The sequence below is a fragment of the Channa argus genome, chromosome 22, assembly GCF_033026475.1.
Source record: "Channa argus isolate prfri chromosome 22, Channa argus male v1.0, whole genome shotgun sequence".
NCBI lineage: Eukaryota > Metazoa > Chordata > Actinopteri > Anabantiformes > Channidae > Channa > Channa argus.
The window spans coordinates 578427-594351 of record NC_090218.1 but is presented as its reverse complement, the minus strand read 5'-3'; the positions used below and the strand labels follow the sequence as shown (position 1 = coordinate 594351).

The following is a 15925-nucleotide window of genomic DNA, read 5'->3' as shown; positions in this document are numbered from 1 at the left end:
TGTTGGCCAGCTGCATAGCAGCTCCCCCATCGGTGTATGAATGTGTGTGATTATGAGTGTGAATGGGTAAATAAGAAGCAGTGTAAAGTGCTTTGAGTGCCAATAGGTAGAAAAGCACTATATAAGTGCAGACCATTTCTTGGTCATCTCCCTGACTAAAGATCTTCTCTCTCGATCACTCAGTTTGGCAAATTGCATTACAGATGATGGAGACCAACGTGCTCATTGGGACCTTCAATGCTGCAGAAATCTTTCTGTACCCTTCCCCAGATCTGCGCCTCAATACAATCCTATTTCAGAGGTCTACAGACAATTCCTTAGACTTCATGGCTTGTTTTGTCATCTGACATGCACTGGTTGTGGGACCTTATATAGACAGGTATATGCTTTTCCAAATCATGTCCAATAAACGGAATTTCCCACAGGTGGACTCCAATCAAGTTGTAGAAACATCCATGTATGATCAGTGGAAACGGGATTTACATGAGCTCAATTTTGAGTGTCATGGCAAAGGATGTGAATATTTATGTACATGGGATTTTTTCATTTTTTATTTTTAATACATTTGCAAAGTTTTCAAAAAAAACTTCTTTCACATTGTCATTATGGTGTATTGTTTGTAGATGATGAAAAATTATGAATTTGTTCCATTTTGGAATAAGGGTGTAGCATAACAAAATGTGGAAAAAGTTAAGCACTGGGAATACTTTCTGGATGCATTGTAAGTCAAGGATGTTGGAGCTTTTAGGTAAAGCAAGAAGGCTTGTTTTTTTCCCATGTAATCCCCACATAAAGGTCTGTCAACACATGTGTGAGACTTCACTTCCCTCCTGTAGCTGAGTGTGGTTTCTCACTCTGCTTTTCTCACAGGACATGCTGGAGGAAAGGGATGTGGGTCAGGACGCACTGCTGCAGGAGATGTGTGTTTTCCATTGCTTAAGTTGTATCTGTCCTTGGATCAACTTGTGGCTAAACAGGCACGGACTGTAACGGCTGTTAAAGGAACTGTGTCAAGAACTAGGCTACATGTGGCTGTGGATAAATGGGAGCGGGGTTCCCAAGTGTGTAGGGCCTCGCAGTCCACTTGGCTCTGACTTCTTCTTGGCTGTAATTGTTCAGTTAGAGCAAGTTTGGCAACAGATTTAAAACACATGACCTGGTTGCCAAGGTGATTCAGGAAATGGCATGTAGGGTGGTGGCTGTGTTTGGGATCAAAACTGGCTTAGATACTGGTCCTTTGGGTTTGAGCACTTTTTTGCTCTCATGTATTAGTTTGTTTTTTATTTAATAATATTTTTTTCCTAAACTTCAACTGCAAATACTTTTTGTTGTCTGATCCAACTCATTTTAACATTCAAACATAAGTTTTTTTTTTTTTGCTGTGGCTATTGTCCCCTCTGTTAATAGCACTATCACTCTTTACTATGATCTGCTTGCCGCTCAAGGGGCAGTGGAGGCACCAGAAACGAGCAACATCAACTTTAATTTTGTCTGCCTGCCGTCAGAAGATAAAAATTGCAGTTATACAACATGGCACAACTTTCAAAAATGCAATGACCGTACTGAAGGCTCAAACACTCTTTTTTTAAACAGATTGACACTGCCTGCCAAACTATTTGTGTATCTTAACCCTATCTGTTACCTTAAATTGGTTACCTCATATTATAATCAGTTCTAATGATTTACAGTGCATGTCAGTTCAATTTAGCTTGAGCTTGACCGTTTGCAGAAGGGACAACGCTACTACTCTGTGTTGGCCTGAACATAGGCAGACCCCACTTTTCCAGCATTTTCACACTTTTGGGAAAAAACACTGTTAAACGTTACACCCTGGCTTAAATTAATTTACCTTGTGTTTGAGTCACATCTCCAAATAGTACACTGGACTGTGAATATTCATTAATTTGTGTTTCCTTGGCAGATGATTATGTGTATAAAATTTAGCAAAATGATCAGTATAAAGAGTCAGCTGTCCTACCAATCTGCCCGATGATTTGTTGTTGCTTTTTGTTGCTCTGTTCTTTTCTCTCTCCCCTTTCCACTCACCCCAACTGGTCGAGGCAGATGGCCGTCCACCCTGAGCCTGGTTCTGCTGGAGGTTTCTTCCATTAAAGGGAGTTTTTCCTCTCCACTGTTGCCTATGGCTTCCTCCAGGGGGAATTGTTGGGTTCTCTCTTTATAATCTTGACTTTATTCTCTAAATTGCCCTGAGATGACTTTGTTGTGAATTGGCGCTATATAAATAAATTTGAATTGAATTGAAATTGAAGCAGTGAGTAAACAGAGCCATAGACTCAGTGTATCAACACAGTACATTTCATCTCGCTTCATCAGATCACCTATATACAATCGCCTGAGGGGCTTCCTGTTACAGGCATTAAAACTGATGTGCGGGGTTGCATTTTATAGAGCATGAAGCTGTGCACAACGGGTCCTTCTAAAGAGACAACACCACACCTTTACATTTACTATGGTTACATTAACCAGTGAGTGATCAGTATAAAGACTAATTATTCTAACTAAAAGTTCTAAATAAAAAATCCTTACAGACAAAATTGTTTTTCATTTATTTTCATAAAAACATCTGTAGTATAGGCATTATTGTTAAATGTCCTCAGATGACCTGAAATATGATCAGATCTCCAACTCAATTACTATAATGCACAAACATAATATATTTGAACTAATAATAAGCACATCATACTATTATCCTTGTCTAAGTGTAATACATTATTCTAATATTCACAATTTAGTAAACCTGGGGTCCTATCAATAAAAGGAGAAGAGTTACTATGGTTTTAACATGTAAACATTTTGAAGTGGTTTGCAAATCACAAGTAACTGCAGACGTCAACCAAGTCTTTAGAGAGGAGACAATTTTTATTACTCTATCCACAGTCAGACAGAGTGCCATATCTACATACTCTGTAGATGTGACTCCAAAGTAAGTTTTTCAGAAAGCAAAACTCATGGTGAAGTGCAGAAAAAGAAGAAACCAGTGTAACATCACACTCACAAACAAACACACACACACACACACATATCATTGCTTGCCTGAAGCTTGCTGACGAGTATCGACAGTACACACTAACACTAACTGGAAAATGTTCTGCGGGCTGATGACTAAGTCTGAAGTGTTTGAGAAGAACATGCAGCACTACGTGTGAAATAATAAAGATCACTGCATAGCAACATGTACATGTCATCTTAGTGGTAAAATACTGGGGTGGAGGATCATGATTTGATCATGACCTCAGCTCAATGACCTTTAGATGACCTAAAGGGAGCCTTTGCCACCAGATGTCCTAAGAATTTATCAGAGACAGTTCTCTGGCATAATTCTTGCATTTTGTTGTGAAATAATAATGCATGGTTAATCTGTTGTATCTGCTGTACAACGTCACTAAATCATCATCCCACCTTCTGCATGTCTTTTCAAACTGGGCTTTTTGGAAATTATATATTTTATTCATGCAACATGTCTGGATCGATGTTTCTCATTTTGCTCTGATGGTGCAGATGAAACACATATTACTGGCTGTGCTGAGCTCACAGGCGCCAAGGTCTGGTGAGGCAAAACTTTATAGCACTAAAAACACTCAGGCCTTTTGGTTTTGATTAAGGCCTCTCTCCTCTCTACAAGATGGACATAACAATGGTTATGTCAAAATGTCTTTATAGGACTAAGTCAGACAATAATATCTTCATATGTGCTAATTACATGTAAAATACAATATGTAACAACATAAATTTGTGTCTTGCTGCATTCTGAGCACATGATAAATCTGTAAAAAGTGTTGCCATGTTATATCATTTAGTCTAACCAAACCACTTACCCCCCACCCCACCCCCCACCCCTCCAAACCACTGATATCATGTGTTTCTACTATTTCCATACATTTAGAGGTTTTAATTTGTTTAAAAATCATTGCATTCTCTTTCTTTTTACATTTTATGCTTATCTGGACTCTGGAACTTCTCTGGAAATAAAGTTTCTACATATCTTTTATCCAACGCCTTTTCTTTCTTCATATTTCAGTGTTGATCACTAATCATAACGCCTGATGTCACATTTTGTTGAGAAGAGAAATGATTCATGATCATATCTGTGCTGTTGCTGCCAAATATTCTCTTTAAATCCGAGTGGGTTATGCAATAAATTCAAAGGCAAAAAACGAAGAACATTTTGTTTTTACACTCACATGTTCTTAAAATCTGTTATGAAAATGAAATGTCTAATCAAAAAGCTAAAAAGACAAATAATGTGTTTATACTATACTGTCTGCAAACTTTCCACATGACAACAAAGACAAATCTATGATCATTGGTTGAATTTCTGTGGTTGAATTCTTGACATTTTATGGACACAGCGTCTGAAACCAACTTCATGGACATAATGTTCCAGACAACACTAAAAGTAGGATACAAATTAATCAATCTAAAGACCTCCCAAAAGCGTTAGGAAGACTTTACAGACTTCCCAACAGATCTGACTTAACTCTATGGTGATTCTGAAATTTAAGTTTAGGAATTTCTGTGCTTGTGTCCAAGCACCATTTTAATGTTAAAGCTGAAAGACACTTTATTGTTCCAGAGCCCAAGGACACCTTCAGTGCACTCTGTTGGCACAGATGTGATTTTCATAATGCTAGTAATAGACTCCATTCTGTCTGACTCCTCTTTAACAAATTGCTTTAGCTGGATGGGGACAATTTGGCCGGTTTGAGCCACATGAGGCTTCAGATTGTGCACAGAATTTACTCTGAATCTATCTGGAATACATAATCAACAGTTGAACTAGTCTGACTCCAGCTGCTATTGGTTTGACAGCTCAAGAAGTTGCTTGCACTGTGTCTTTAGATTATAAAGAGACTGGTTGGTATCTATATATTTTTATGTAGAGCCAAAACATCATAAATCATTTTTAAGCATTGTGAAGCACAAACACACAACACAACACCCACTCCTCTTCACAAAAGGTTTACTGAACTGCGTTGGTGAAAGTGTTGGTGATTGAGGCAAACAGTACTTGTGTCCCTCACTTTTATTTTTCATGTGTCCCCTGCCCTATCGACAGTATACTGTAGCTTGGTTCGGTCATTACGCATGGAGTCACTGACCTTAAGACATTCTCTTGCTTGTGTTAAGTGTGAATATTTACTTTAAACCAACAGTTTTTTATACAAAGCTTCCAAAACTCATATAGTAAATCCTCACATTTCTAATGAAAACATTGCGCTGGGTTCATACATCATCTACAAGCAAAATATAACAGTGACCAAGTTATTTTAATTGCACATCTGTTTTTCTGTAAACATATCCATAAAACCATTCAAAATGGTTTGCATTCATTAGTTTCAACCACCCAAATGAAAATGTGTGATTATGCCTCAGTAAACTATATATATTAACTCTCAGTCCATTAATTTCTAGTAAATTAACTAAATATCCAGACCCCTCCGGTAGCCTGGCAACCAGCGGGCTCCAGCCACTGGTCCCAATAAAGAAATAATCCTAATCCTAACACTCTGTACATTTTACACAACAAAAAATATAATCAAATTTATTTAAAAATTTGTTTTTAAGTAAGAAAAACCAAAGACACAAAACTTAAACAAATTTCACGCTTAGTGGCACAATATCCTTACTGTTGAGGAAAACCAGGCCAGCTCTTCTCCCATATCCTAAGCTAAGACTAAGCAATGACTTAAATAGACAGATATAAATAGATATAAAAATCATTATAATTGATCATCTAACTATAGCACACAAGTGTATTAACCAAAATGTTAATTTACTCTTTTAAATAGAAGCCAAAACTTTTATAACTTAGTTCTTGTAATGTCTAAACATCCTCTGCTTGAATTACATATTAGTGTTGCCTGTAGACAATCAACGTAATCAACACATACAGCTAATACAAACACATATTTCCTGATTACTCAGACCATTTAGCTAATATGGACAGGAATTATATCCGCCGATTTCAAGACCTCGGTGCTGACGTAATATTTTCCCTCCTCTTCATCAAGCCTGGCAGCTATCTTTCATACTGTAAAACCTGCTCTCTGGTTTAACCATTACTCTGGGATATATCAAAACTGCAATTTTTGAATGGGTTCCACCTCCATTATTTTCTGCTTGCTCAGTCCATTGTTTTCTTTGCATAGGCTGTGTTATGAACAAGGAGTAACAGCAGTCACACAGCAGAAAAATATTTTTACCTCTATCAGTCCTTGTAATTTATTTAAACAAGGAGGCATCATGAAGGCATACACATGTGCAGCTGAATTCAGGATAAACCTCCTCAGACTGAAAAGAAGCAACCAAAAGAACATTAGACTGAACTCTGACTGATTACTGATGATAGTGATGATTTCAAGTCTCCTTTGAATCTGACATGGGCATGTTTCTCATCTCCAGATCATCTCCAGATGTGGTTTTACTTAAGTATAAGGAGAATCCTTTTCTGAGAGATGTCTGTTCAGATGTCCTCATTACAGCTGTGGTCAGTGTCACCACCATCCAGAGATGTATTCAGATGTGGGAGTTGAGATAAATGGGGGAGAGCTGGTTTGGTTAACATCTGAGCTATGCTAAGTTTAGGACCACAGAGAGGGAGAGAGGGATGACAATGTCTTCTTAAAGGGATAAAGAGAAACATGCACCTCACTGTCAGCTCTTTTTCTTATTTCAATGCATTGTGATCACAATGCAATTGTGAGCAAATGCCGCATTGTCTCAGTGATCTCGATCCTAGAATAATAATACATTTTACTTCTCTTCAGTGCATCATGTGAACATTTATTCTTGGATTTCAGTGTTTGGAATCTGGAGAAAATGAGGCTAATCAAATGCCACATTATGGAGTAAAGCCAAAACTATTGGAAGCATCTTTTGAGGGTATAAACTTTCTGTTAATGGTTTGCAGGTACAAGCTGAAGGTCATGTTTGTAAAGCAAGAACCTTAACACAACCTGCAACATTTAGAGATTCCCATGTGAGGAAATTTACTCTTTCTTATATATTGTAATTAACATTTTAAAGTCCCGCTGGGTTACATTAAGAAAAACCACCCCTGATGCTAACAGTTGTTTCCATATGTTTTAAAGTTATTGGCCTCACTTGTAGAGTTACATAATATATTGTAGTTCAAAATAAAAGCCTTAGAGCCAATTACTAAACTGAGTCTGTTCTAATTTTCCGTTTTGCACGGGCCGTACAGTGGTCCAGATTAAAACCTTTGAAGCACAGCACCAGAACAAAATCTAAAGTTTATAAACAAGCAAAACATGGAATAACAGTGCCATTAAAATTTGCTGGAATGTCCACATTGTCCTTTTCCTTTCCTTAAAATATGTGTGAATATAAACTGTATAACTGCTTCACTTTATGATGAAAAAGAAGTAATTTTCTGCAGCTGTTGGAACATCATTTTGTGTCAAACCACAAGAACATATTTAATCTATGCTGATGTGTCACATCCTGATTAACAACAGTTGCCAGCAACATTGTTGATTATAGTATCATCATCTGTGAAGGTGGTTATCTGCCAAATGTTCATTAGTTGAAGAGTAAGTTTTTCTCTGTCAGTGTTTTCTGTAGTCTCAATTTCACATAGAAACAACACTCTGATTACCTGTCAAACATTCACTAAATGTCTTTTTTCCAGAGGGACCTATGTGACGAGGTGATGAAGATTGGATGTGTTCGTTAGAAAGAGTAAACCAGACAACTGTTGCACCCACTCCTCATCTTCACTCAAAGGTACAGCTTGAGGCTACATTAGCTCAATGTCATTACTCTTTAAATATGAACAGTTATGACTTTTTATCATTATAACATGATATTGTTTGAGCAGCACACTGCATTAACCAGTATGCCTCCATGTTGCATCGTGGGTAAAGTGGCCACCAAGTTAGACAACAAACAATGTTGAGCTGAGCAAACCTCGCACACAGGAAAAAAAATTTAAAGTTTAGGAAATGTCTATAGAACATCTTCATTGAGGTAACTGAAAGTTTCTGTCAGGGAAACATTACAGGACAACAGCTATAGATAAAGTACAAAATACTATACTCTATGTGCAGATAAATAGAAACACTAAACTTAAAGCATTTTTTTTTCAAAGTTAGCTACTGTGTTGAACCACTGAATGAAATTTCGTGCTGAAGGCTGTTCAGCTTATGTTGTTGATTATGTTTTACTCTGTCTTCTGCTTTCCATCAGGAAATCTTTGTAGAGAAAGCAGAAAGCCCAAAACAGCCATCCAACAAAGCTTCTCAGACAATTTGTAGCACACTGTATTTTTTTTTCTTTCATTTTACAAAACTTCATGCCAAGATTTCTATTTTATGTATGACACCATTTGTGGGAGTGCATCTCTACACGTGGAACCAATTTGCTGCAAGCTAATGAGTTTCACAGGTGGCTGGAGACATTGCGTGCTACACTGCAGTCGGGAACAGAGAACAGATATCTTAGTTTGGCCGAGGTAACCCGCCTGCATTGTTGCTGAGGGCACACACAAATTCAAAAATACACAAAATCTATGTGTATTTCTGATTTAGCTTTTTAATGATCATGTGTTCTCTCACAACTTCATGCAGATTTCAAATTAAATGTGAATATTGATGTGTACTGATACTGATGTGCGAAATTTGTGTTACACACTACTTGTTTGAACGCCATTGCAATTGGATAGCTTCAGTTATGGGAAGAAAAAAGCAACGGAAGTGGAAAATAGAATAGTCGGTGAATGAGTCACAGCGTGATGGGCCGGGTGTTGTCGGCTCACAGCTGAGAAAGTGTGTGGGTGTGTGTTTGTTGGGGGTGGGGGCACCATGAGGATCACTGGGGCCTTCTGGACCCAGTTGTTCTTGGCACAAATACACATACAACAACACATGCTGCACAGAATAATCTAACACACACACACACACAAAGAATACAAACTACTCAGACTTTAAATTTACATTTAAATGTTCACAGAACAAACAATAGGCTTGAGTTGTCCTCAGACTGGGGTCACTCCTGACACAGATAATGTCACTTCAAGCAGCAAAAACTGTAAATAAAAGTAATACAATATAATGGCTAGTTTTGTAGATAATAGTAGATAATAACAATAATAAGAAGCAGAATAATGTATACAATTTATGATAATTGTGGCTCAGAGTCATCTGACTGAGGTGCTGGTCGCCCAGATGTTTGATGGTTTTCTTAGCCCTGGGCAATACACTGTGTGTGTCTCCACTATTTACCATTTTGCCTTAAATTTAGATCATTTAAGGCAAAATGATTTTTTTTTATAAAGGACACATGTCTTTTATGTAGAACTGATCGTGATACTGGCGTAACCACTTTTTGATACATATACTGTTCATATACATATTCTTTTCATAGCAAATACACCTACTGTACTGGGCAGAAAGATTTTTTACCTCCCAGCACACTATTCACCTGTGCTGAGCCTGAACCTAAACAATGGGCAAAAAGGCTAAGATCTCTGTAGCTTCAGAGTTTTATCACTACATCTTCTGTACAGTGGCTATAGGTAGGACACAGACCAGGCTTTCTATTCTATTATGTCAATGTGGGAAACTTTGATTCTCATAATGCAGCAAACCACTGAACAAATTCAAACACACCCAGCATCACATACCAGTGGCGTGTGAGGGCTGTGCATTTATCTCTGCCACTTCTCAAGCTATCAGTGACTAATGGAGGACAGTAAAAGCAGGATTTCCTCCAGGATGGTAATTACCTGTTGTAGGCACCGAGACAGCTGCCAAAACAAAATAGTTTGAACAATATCCAGTTTTTATGCTATTGTGGGTTTGAACGGATAATTCATTTTGAGGTCCCATAGCAACCACAGTCAGTGATTCACTTTTCAAGTGACCCAGTTCTTTGACTGTGGCAAGAAACTCTATAAAAACAGCCAGGAACAGGTTTTTTCTAACCACACAAAATAATTTTTTACCCTCTCTACCCCATTTAAACAATTTCCTCTTCTCTCATACTGTCATCTTTGAGAAGAAACTTAATGACATTGTAAACTCTGTCCTGCCATTGCTAATTGCTGTAATTTCAACAGTCATCTGTTTTTGACTTTTCTCATCTTAAACTGAATATTTAAATTGGTTGGTTTTCAGTCGCCTCGCTGCACCTGGTTGGCTTCTCCATAATAATGTCTGCTCGCCGCCTACCCCTGCTGACTATTAACTACACAAAGAAAATCTCAGCTACCAACTGACACTACTTTGTTTTAGAAATCTGATCCTTACATTGTACTATTAAACTTTCTCTTGTCTTGTGCCAAATAATTTGCCAGCTTTGCAGAAGGGCAACATCTTTGTGTTCCAGTCTGTGTTTTGCACAGACTCAGATTATTGAGATAAATTGTTACTGTATGTGTAGCAACATTTTATACCAGCAATCTCAATAGACCCCCACTGCTGCAACCATTCCCTAGCTGAAGCAAAATGTGCATAATAATTTTTGCATGAGGTCAACTTTGGTGAACAAACACACAAACTGACTGTTGAATGCAATCTGTCCCAACAGTGGTGACTACTTAAAGATGTTTTTTTCTGCTGATCTGTTAACTACCATACAAAAGAGGGGTGCAGGGGGTGAAACAACGATAGAAAATATAACTTCATAATGTAACTTTTTACTTTCTTTATCTTTATCAGACACAGGTGTTATGTTTGTAGGTCACCAAAGACACAGATTTACTGCTTTGCAATGCTTTGCACATACATCATCCCTTTATCTGTCGCACTGGCCCAGATCCAAACCACACCTGTATTAAGGGAAGTCAATGATGGTTCCAAGTTAATCAGAGCCTCCCTGCTCTCACAGCCACATTAAGGACTTGAGATAATTTTTCCATTAACTCAAGATTCTCACTGATGGACACGTTTGGCAGCCAACTATCATCTGTGGCGGCTGGCTGAAGGGGAAGTTGTTTGGTGTCTAAATTGTAAAGCCCCTTGAGGCAAATTTGTGATTTCTTGTATTGGGCTATATGATAAAATATCTAATATAAATTATAAAAAAATGTTTTCCTTTTTTTTCTTTGATTTTTTGATTTTTTTAAGTGGCTGCTGTCTTTTCAGTATCCTATTGTTTACTTGTCAGGGATACTAAGTTCCACACTGTATTTTTATTACTGACTTCTCTGACCATTTCAAGGGGAATTTGTGTTTAGAAAATTACGTTCCTGCAGGCTTTGAGGGGGAGAAAGAGGAGGAGTAGACTGATCATTGATCACTGTGAGTAGGTGTCCCAGAGCTCCACATCTCCACATTTATCTCTAAGAGTTTGATGAAAACCAGATCCAAGAAAATGCCTGCAGGCCCCAAAGGCAGTCATACTTTTCTATGACACATTTCACATGTGTGTTTGTGAGAATCTGCAAAAGTAGCACAATTCAAATAATTATAAAGAGCAAAGTTTAATGTGACAATTCTGATAGGCCTCAGTGCTACTCGATATTTATTTACTGGGGAATCTTGTATTCATGAAACAAATGGAAACCTACATGTTAGGCCATAGATCAAAGTATGATTTTTTCCTACACAAAGGCTGATTTGAAACAAAAACAAAGAGGCGCAAAGAGAAAATTCTGTAGTTTTATTATTTAAATATTCTTCAGTAATATTTACTGTTCAGCTCACTGCTAATCCATAGTCAGTTGCTTTTACTGATGCAATTAAACACAAGTTGTCACTTTTTGAAGCAAGATTAAGTTGCAATTTCTATTTATATTTAATAGAAATGCTTAGTATTGAATGTTGACATAAATAAAACATTGCTTTTATTTATATGCCAACCTAATTATGACCATTTTCCCATGTTGAAGGGGCAATAAAAGACAACATTATACACATATTTGTGTAATTACTATTAAATTAAAAAGCACAAAGGTAATATTGTTCACATAGTTCTTGTTTTATACTCTAGCACTTTACCGGGCAGAATGCTTTACAATCTTGCTTCTCATTCACCCATTCACATACATGGCCTGACCCACAGAGAGCAACTTAAGGGTTTACAGTCTTGCCAAGGGACATTATGACATATGGGCAGGAGGGACAGGGGATCGAACTGCTGACCCTGTGATTGGTGCATCCTGTGCACAGCTGCCAAGTCGTTTCTTAAACAAATGTCTCTGTCTTCTGTCGTGCATTGTAAAGCGCATTCGAGGGAAAACAGCTGCTAACAGTTCCACCTTTATTAGATCATGTGTGCTTTAAAAACTAATGAACAGCGGGTGTTATGAAATAATTAACCCAGAAGTGTGCATTAAAACAACAAATAATAATGCGAGGTGATACAACAAGGAGTGATAAGTTTCACTCCTGTTGATAGTATCAGGCTGGTATTTGAACTCTTCACCCCAGACTACCTTTCAAAAACATATATAATCTTCTATACTGAGTAGGTTGACTTGTTTTGAGAGGAAACAAAACAGATTGTTTTCACTGGAAGTGAATCATGTCTGTGATAAATACACTGAAAACAGAAATCATTCAGGCAGTGTTTGATTTCTTTGGATAGGCAATTGGTCATAAAATCCGTGAGCCATGACAAATATCAAAATAAATGAGTAAATTAAGTATCTGTTTTACATGCCATTAATCTGATCCCATCCTACATCTTAAAACAACTGAAAAATGCTAACAGAAACTCACATTTTCAGTTGCATTCGAACTTAAAAACATATGATGGTATGATGAATGATAAATGTTTCTGCGCACACATATACAAAAATTTCATTTGTATATTATATGACACTAGACAATGCCAAGCTTCCAAACAATGAAACATGTTTTTGATACAATACATACCTTGTACACCTGGGTTTACAAGGAGCACGGTGGTCTTTGTGGCAAGCCAGACCATGTCGCTGGAATGTTGTTTTTTTGGAATTCGAAAGCTTTAAGTAAAGCAATTCCCCAAAACAGTTTCTAAGCCCAGTATGTCATGACCTTAACTCCAGGGACTGTTTCCAGGTTCTCAGCTAAACCATGAACCTCTATCATCTATCATAGGAACTCTGGTTTTCTGACCACTAGACCTAACTCTCACGGGAAATTCATCATCCAGAAATGCTTTAAAAGCACTCAGGGAGTCCCGCCGGCCCAGGCAAAGCTCCAAACCATGGTGTGGCCAAAATCATATTTAATGTGGCCAAGAAGGTCCCACCAACATTCAAACACTAGATAACATTAATAACAAAGATCAGTTCTCAACACATTATTAACGGTTCCTGTGTGCATTTGGCTCAAATGTTTTATTCCCTGTTGATAATTGATTTTTTTATTTTACTGCTGAGAGCTCAGATAAGGTAGGAGTGACATATATTTAACTCTGTAATCTTTTCATTAATAGCCACCCCACATAATATGGAATAATAAAGAGAAATCATGCTTTCCTGTGAGACTAATGCATCCAATTTTGGAGCATGTTCTTACTCCTTGCTTTCATGAAAGACAAATGTTAAGAGAGCCATGAGTCATGAGATTTTTTGATGTAAAACAGAACATATGGTTGAACTTTGCTTCCAAGAGCATTTCACTATAAGACTCTGACAGCATTACACCATATCACCTTGGAGCTGTCTTTGGATGAAGGAGATAAAAGTCTGTCCGTAAAATCCCTGTTAACTTTCTCATGGAGTGTTATCTACATTTTATCCAGTGAAAACTGAGCTCTGTTCTGTGTCATCTGCATCAATATTTTTTGAGCTGTACAGGCAGAAGAATACAACTTAGTTGTACTTGGATCATAGGGTTTGTCTTGATTGTCTGTTTCTTTTGCATGAGTACAGTTAAGGTTAATGTAGCTTTGAACTAACCATGAATATATTACAGAAGAACTATGTTCTTGAGCAGTTGCTTTGCTAAAGTAGAATAAAGTCACTGTCATGTGTAATTTTGTTACATTGCTGAGCCTAGACATATCTGAACAACAGCATCACCAAAAATGTCCATAAATAATCATAATCCATTTATTTAAATTTAAAAAGAAGCTAAAGCAATGCTACATACTGTATCTATCTAGTGGGATTTGTACATTTCACCCAGTTAAATTTTTTTGCAGGAATGTGAATGCTTTCTCAAGTGAGTCACCACAAATTTGTGGGAGCACATAACCAGGAAATCTTTCCAGTATTTTTACTGAGAACAAAAACTACTGTACCAACAGTTTTGTTTGGTGGAGCGTATCTTGTGCTAGGCAGTATAAGACACTGGTCTATGTGCCTATTTGATGACCGAATAATTGAGTTATATTCTCTGTAGGATAAAAAAAAAAAATGAAATGGTTTTTCATTTCCAGTGGTATTTCAAGTATGTAGCACTAGGCAATACCAAATGTTGACCACAACAAAATTACTGCGTAGGTGAAAAAATAAATAAAAGGAAGCAATTTATATTGTTGTTATAAATGAAAGAAGAAAAATTTTACTTTGTAACTGCTGTTTATTTTGAAGAAATTTAATTTAGTATAGATGTCACGATGGTGGAGTGGTTAGCCCTGCCTCCTCACAGCTAGAAGGTCCACCGCTGGCTGTGTCTTTTGTATGAAGTTTGCATGTATGGGCTTCCTCCAGGTACTATGGTTTCCTCCCATTGTCCAAAGACATGCTAGGTTAGTTGGTGACTCTAAATCACCTGTAGGTGTGAATGTGAAAGTCAATAGTTGCCTGTCTGTGTATATCAAAAAAGTACACATTCTAAAATACAATTGAATGTATTGTGGGTCCGGCCACATGGTCCATACTAAATTGTCCCAACAACTACTTTTGGACATTAACATTCACAGTAACATAACTTTTAGGATCCCTGGAGAAGGAATCATAATATCCTTAGCAATTCCTTAATTTTTATGCATGCTAACACACTAAACTCATTTTTGTGTTTTTGTTTTTTGTCCTTTCGGCTTATCCTGTGAGTTCAGCATTGCCACGCATGTCATTGATCATTGTCCGCATGTTGATTTGGCACAGTTTTTACACCAGATGCCCTTCCTGACACAACCCTCCCCAATTTCTACCGGGCTTAGACCACCACTGCACAGCTGGGGAACGGGCAGTTGGGGGTTCAGTGTCTTGCGCAGAGACACTTTGACATATAGCCTGGACCGGGGATCAAACCACTTCCTGTGGTCCTTGGAAGACTGCCTTACCAACCGAGCTATAGCCACCCCTACACTAAACAATACAGTGACAGGGTAAAGAATTTACCAAAATGAGTTTCTCTTCCAGGTTTCTATTATTGGTAAGATGATGGTTGTATTTGAGCAACAAGGAAACACAAAAGCAGCAGCCATTCAATTAAAAAAAATGCATGGAGTCTGCGTGCATTAGTTAATGCATTAGTTAATTTTTCATATTTTATCCTGTTATAAATGAAAGCAGGCAATGTGTTTTTAGTATATTATTTGTTATTTCGTTATTTTTTCATTGATTATTAGTATTCTATAAGATGTACTGCAGCTCTTTTACCAGATTCAGTGCAAAGTACAGTACATCTTGTACATTTATTCTTCCTTTCTCATTAAATTTCAGGTCCTCTAATCGTACTTTGGATTGTGTGTTTATAAAACATGAAGGATATGCATGGCATTATGCTCTGTTTAGTGAAGCATTTGGGCGTGAAACCTCTACTCATTTCAGCCCTTTGAGCCACAAGTTGATAAAAGTCAGTATTTGGGCTTGTGTTCAACTGGTGTAATTTTTTTTAATATCTGTAATGACTGTGCAGTACAACCTCATCTTGGGACCATCTTGTGAAAATGTGCGGTTCTGATTTATTATCCTTGTTTGTAGGCCACTTCACAAGCACAGTTTTTTGTAGCTTCAAACATAATACCAAAATGCAAAGATTACGACTACTACAGTTTGTATCTT

At 37.4% G+C, this 15925-nt stretch overlaps 1 protein-coding gene across 1 annotated transcript in view; it reads left to right on the top strand.

Annotated features, from left to right (window-relative positions):
* The window catches only part of snx19a (sorting nexin 19a), a 43355-nt gene extending 27935 nt beyond the window's left edge, over positions 1-15420 (top strand). The window contains exon 11 of the mRNA XM_067491915.1: positions 7673-15420. Within this exon, the coding sequence (XP_067348016.1) occupies positions 7673-7694 (22 nt within the window). The 3' untranslated portion in view covers positions 7695-15420. The remainder of the gene's footprint in view (positions 1-7672) is intronic.
* Positions 15421-15925: the final 505 nt, after the last annotated feature.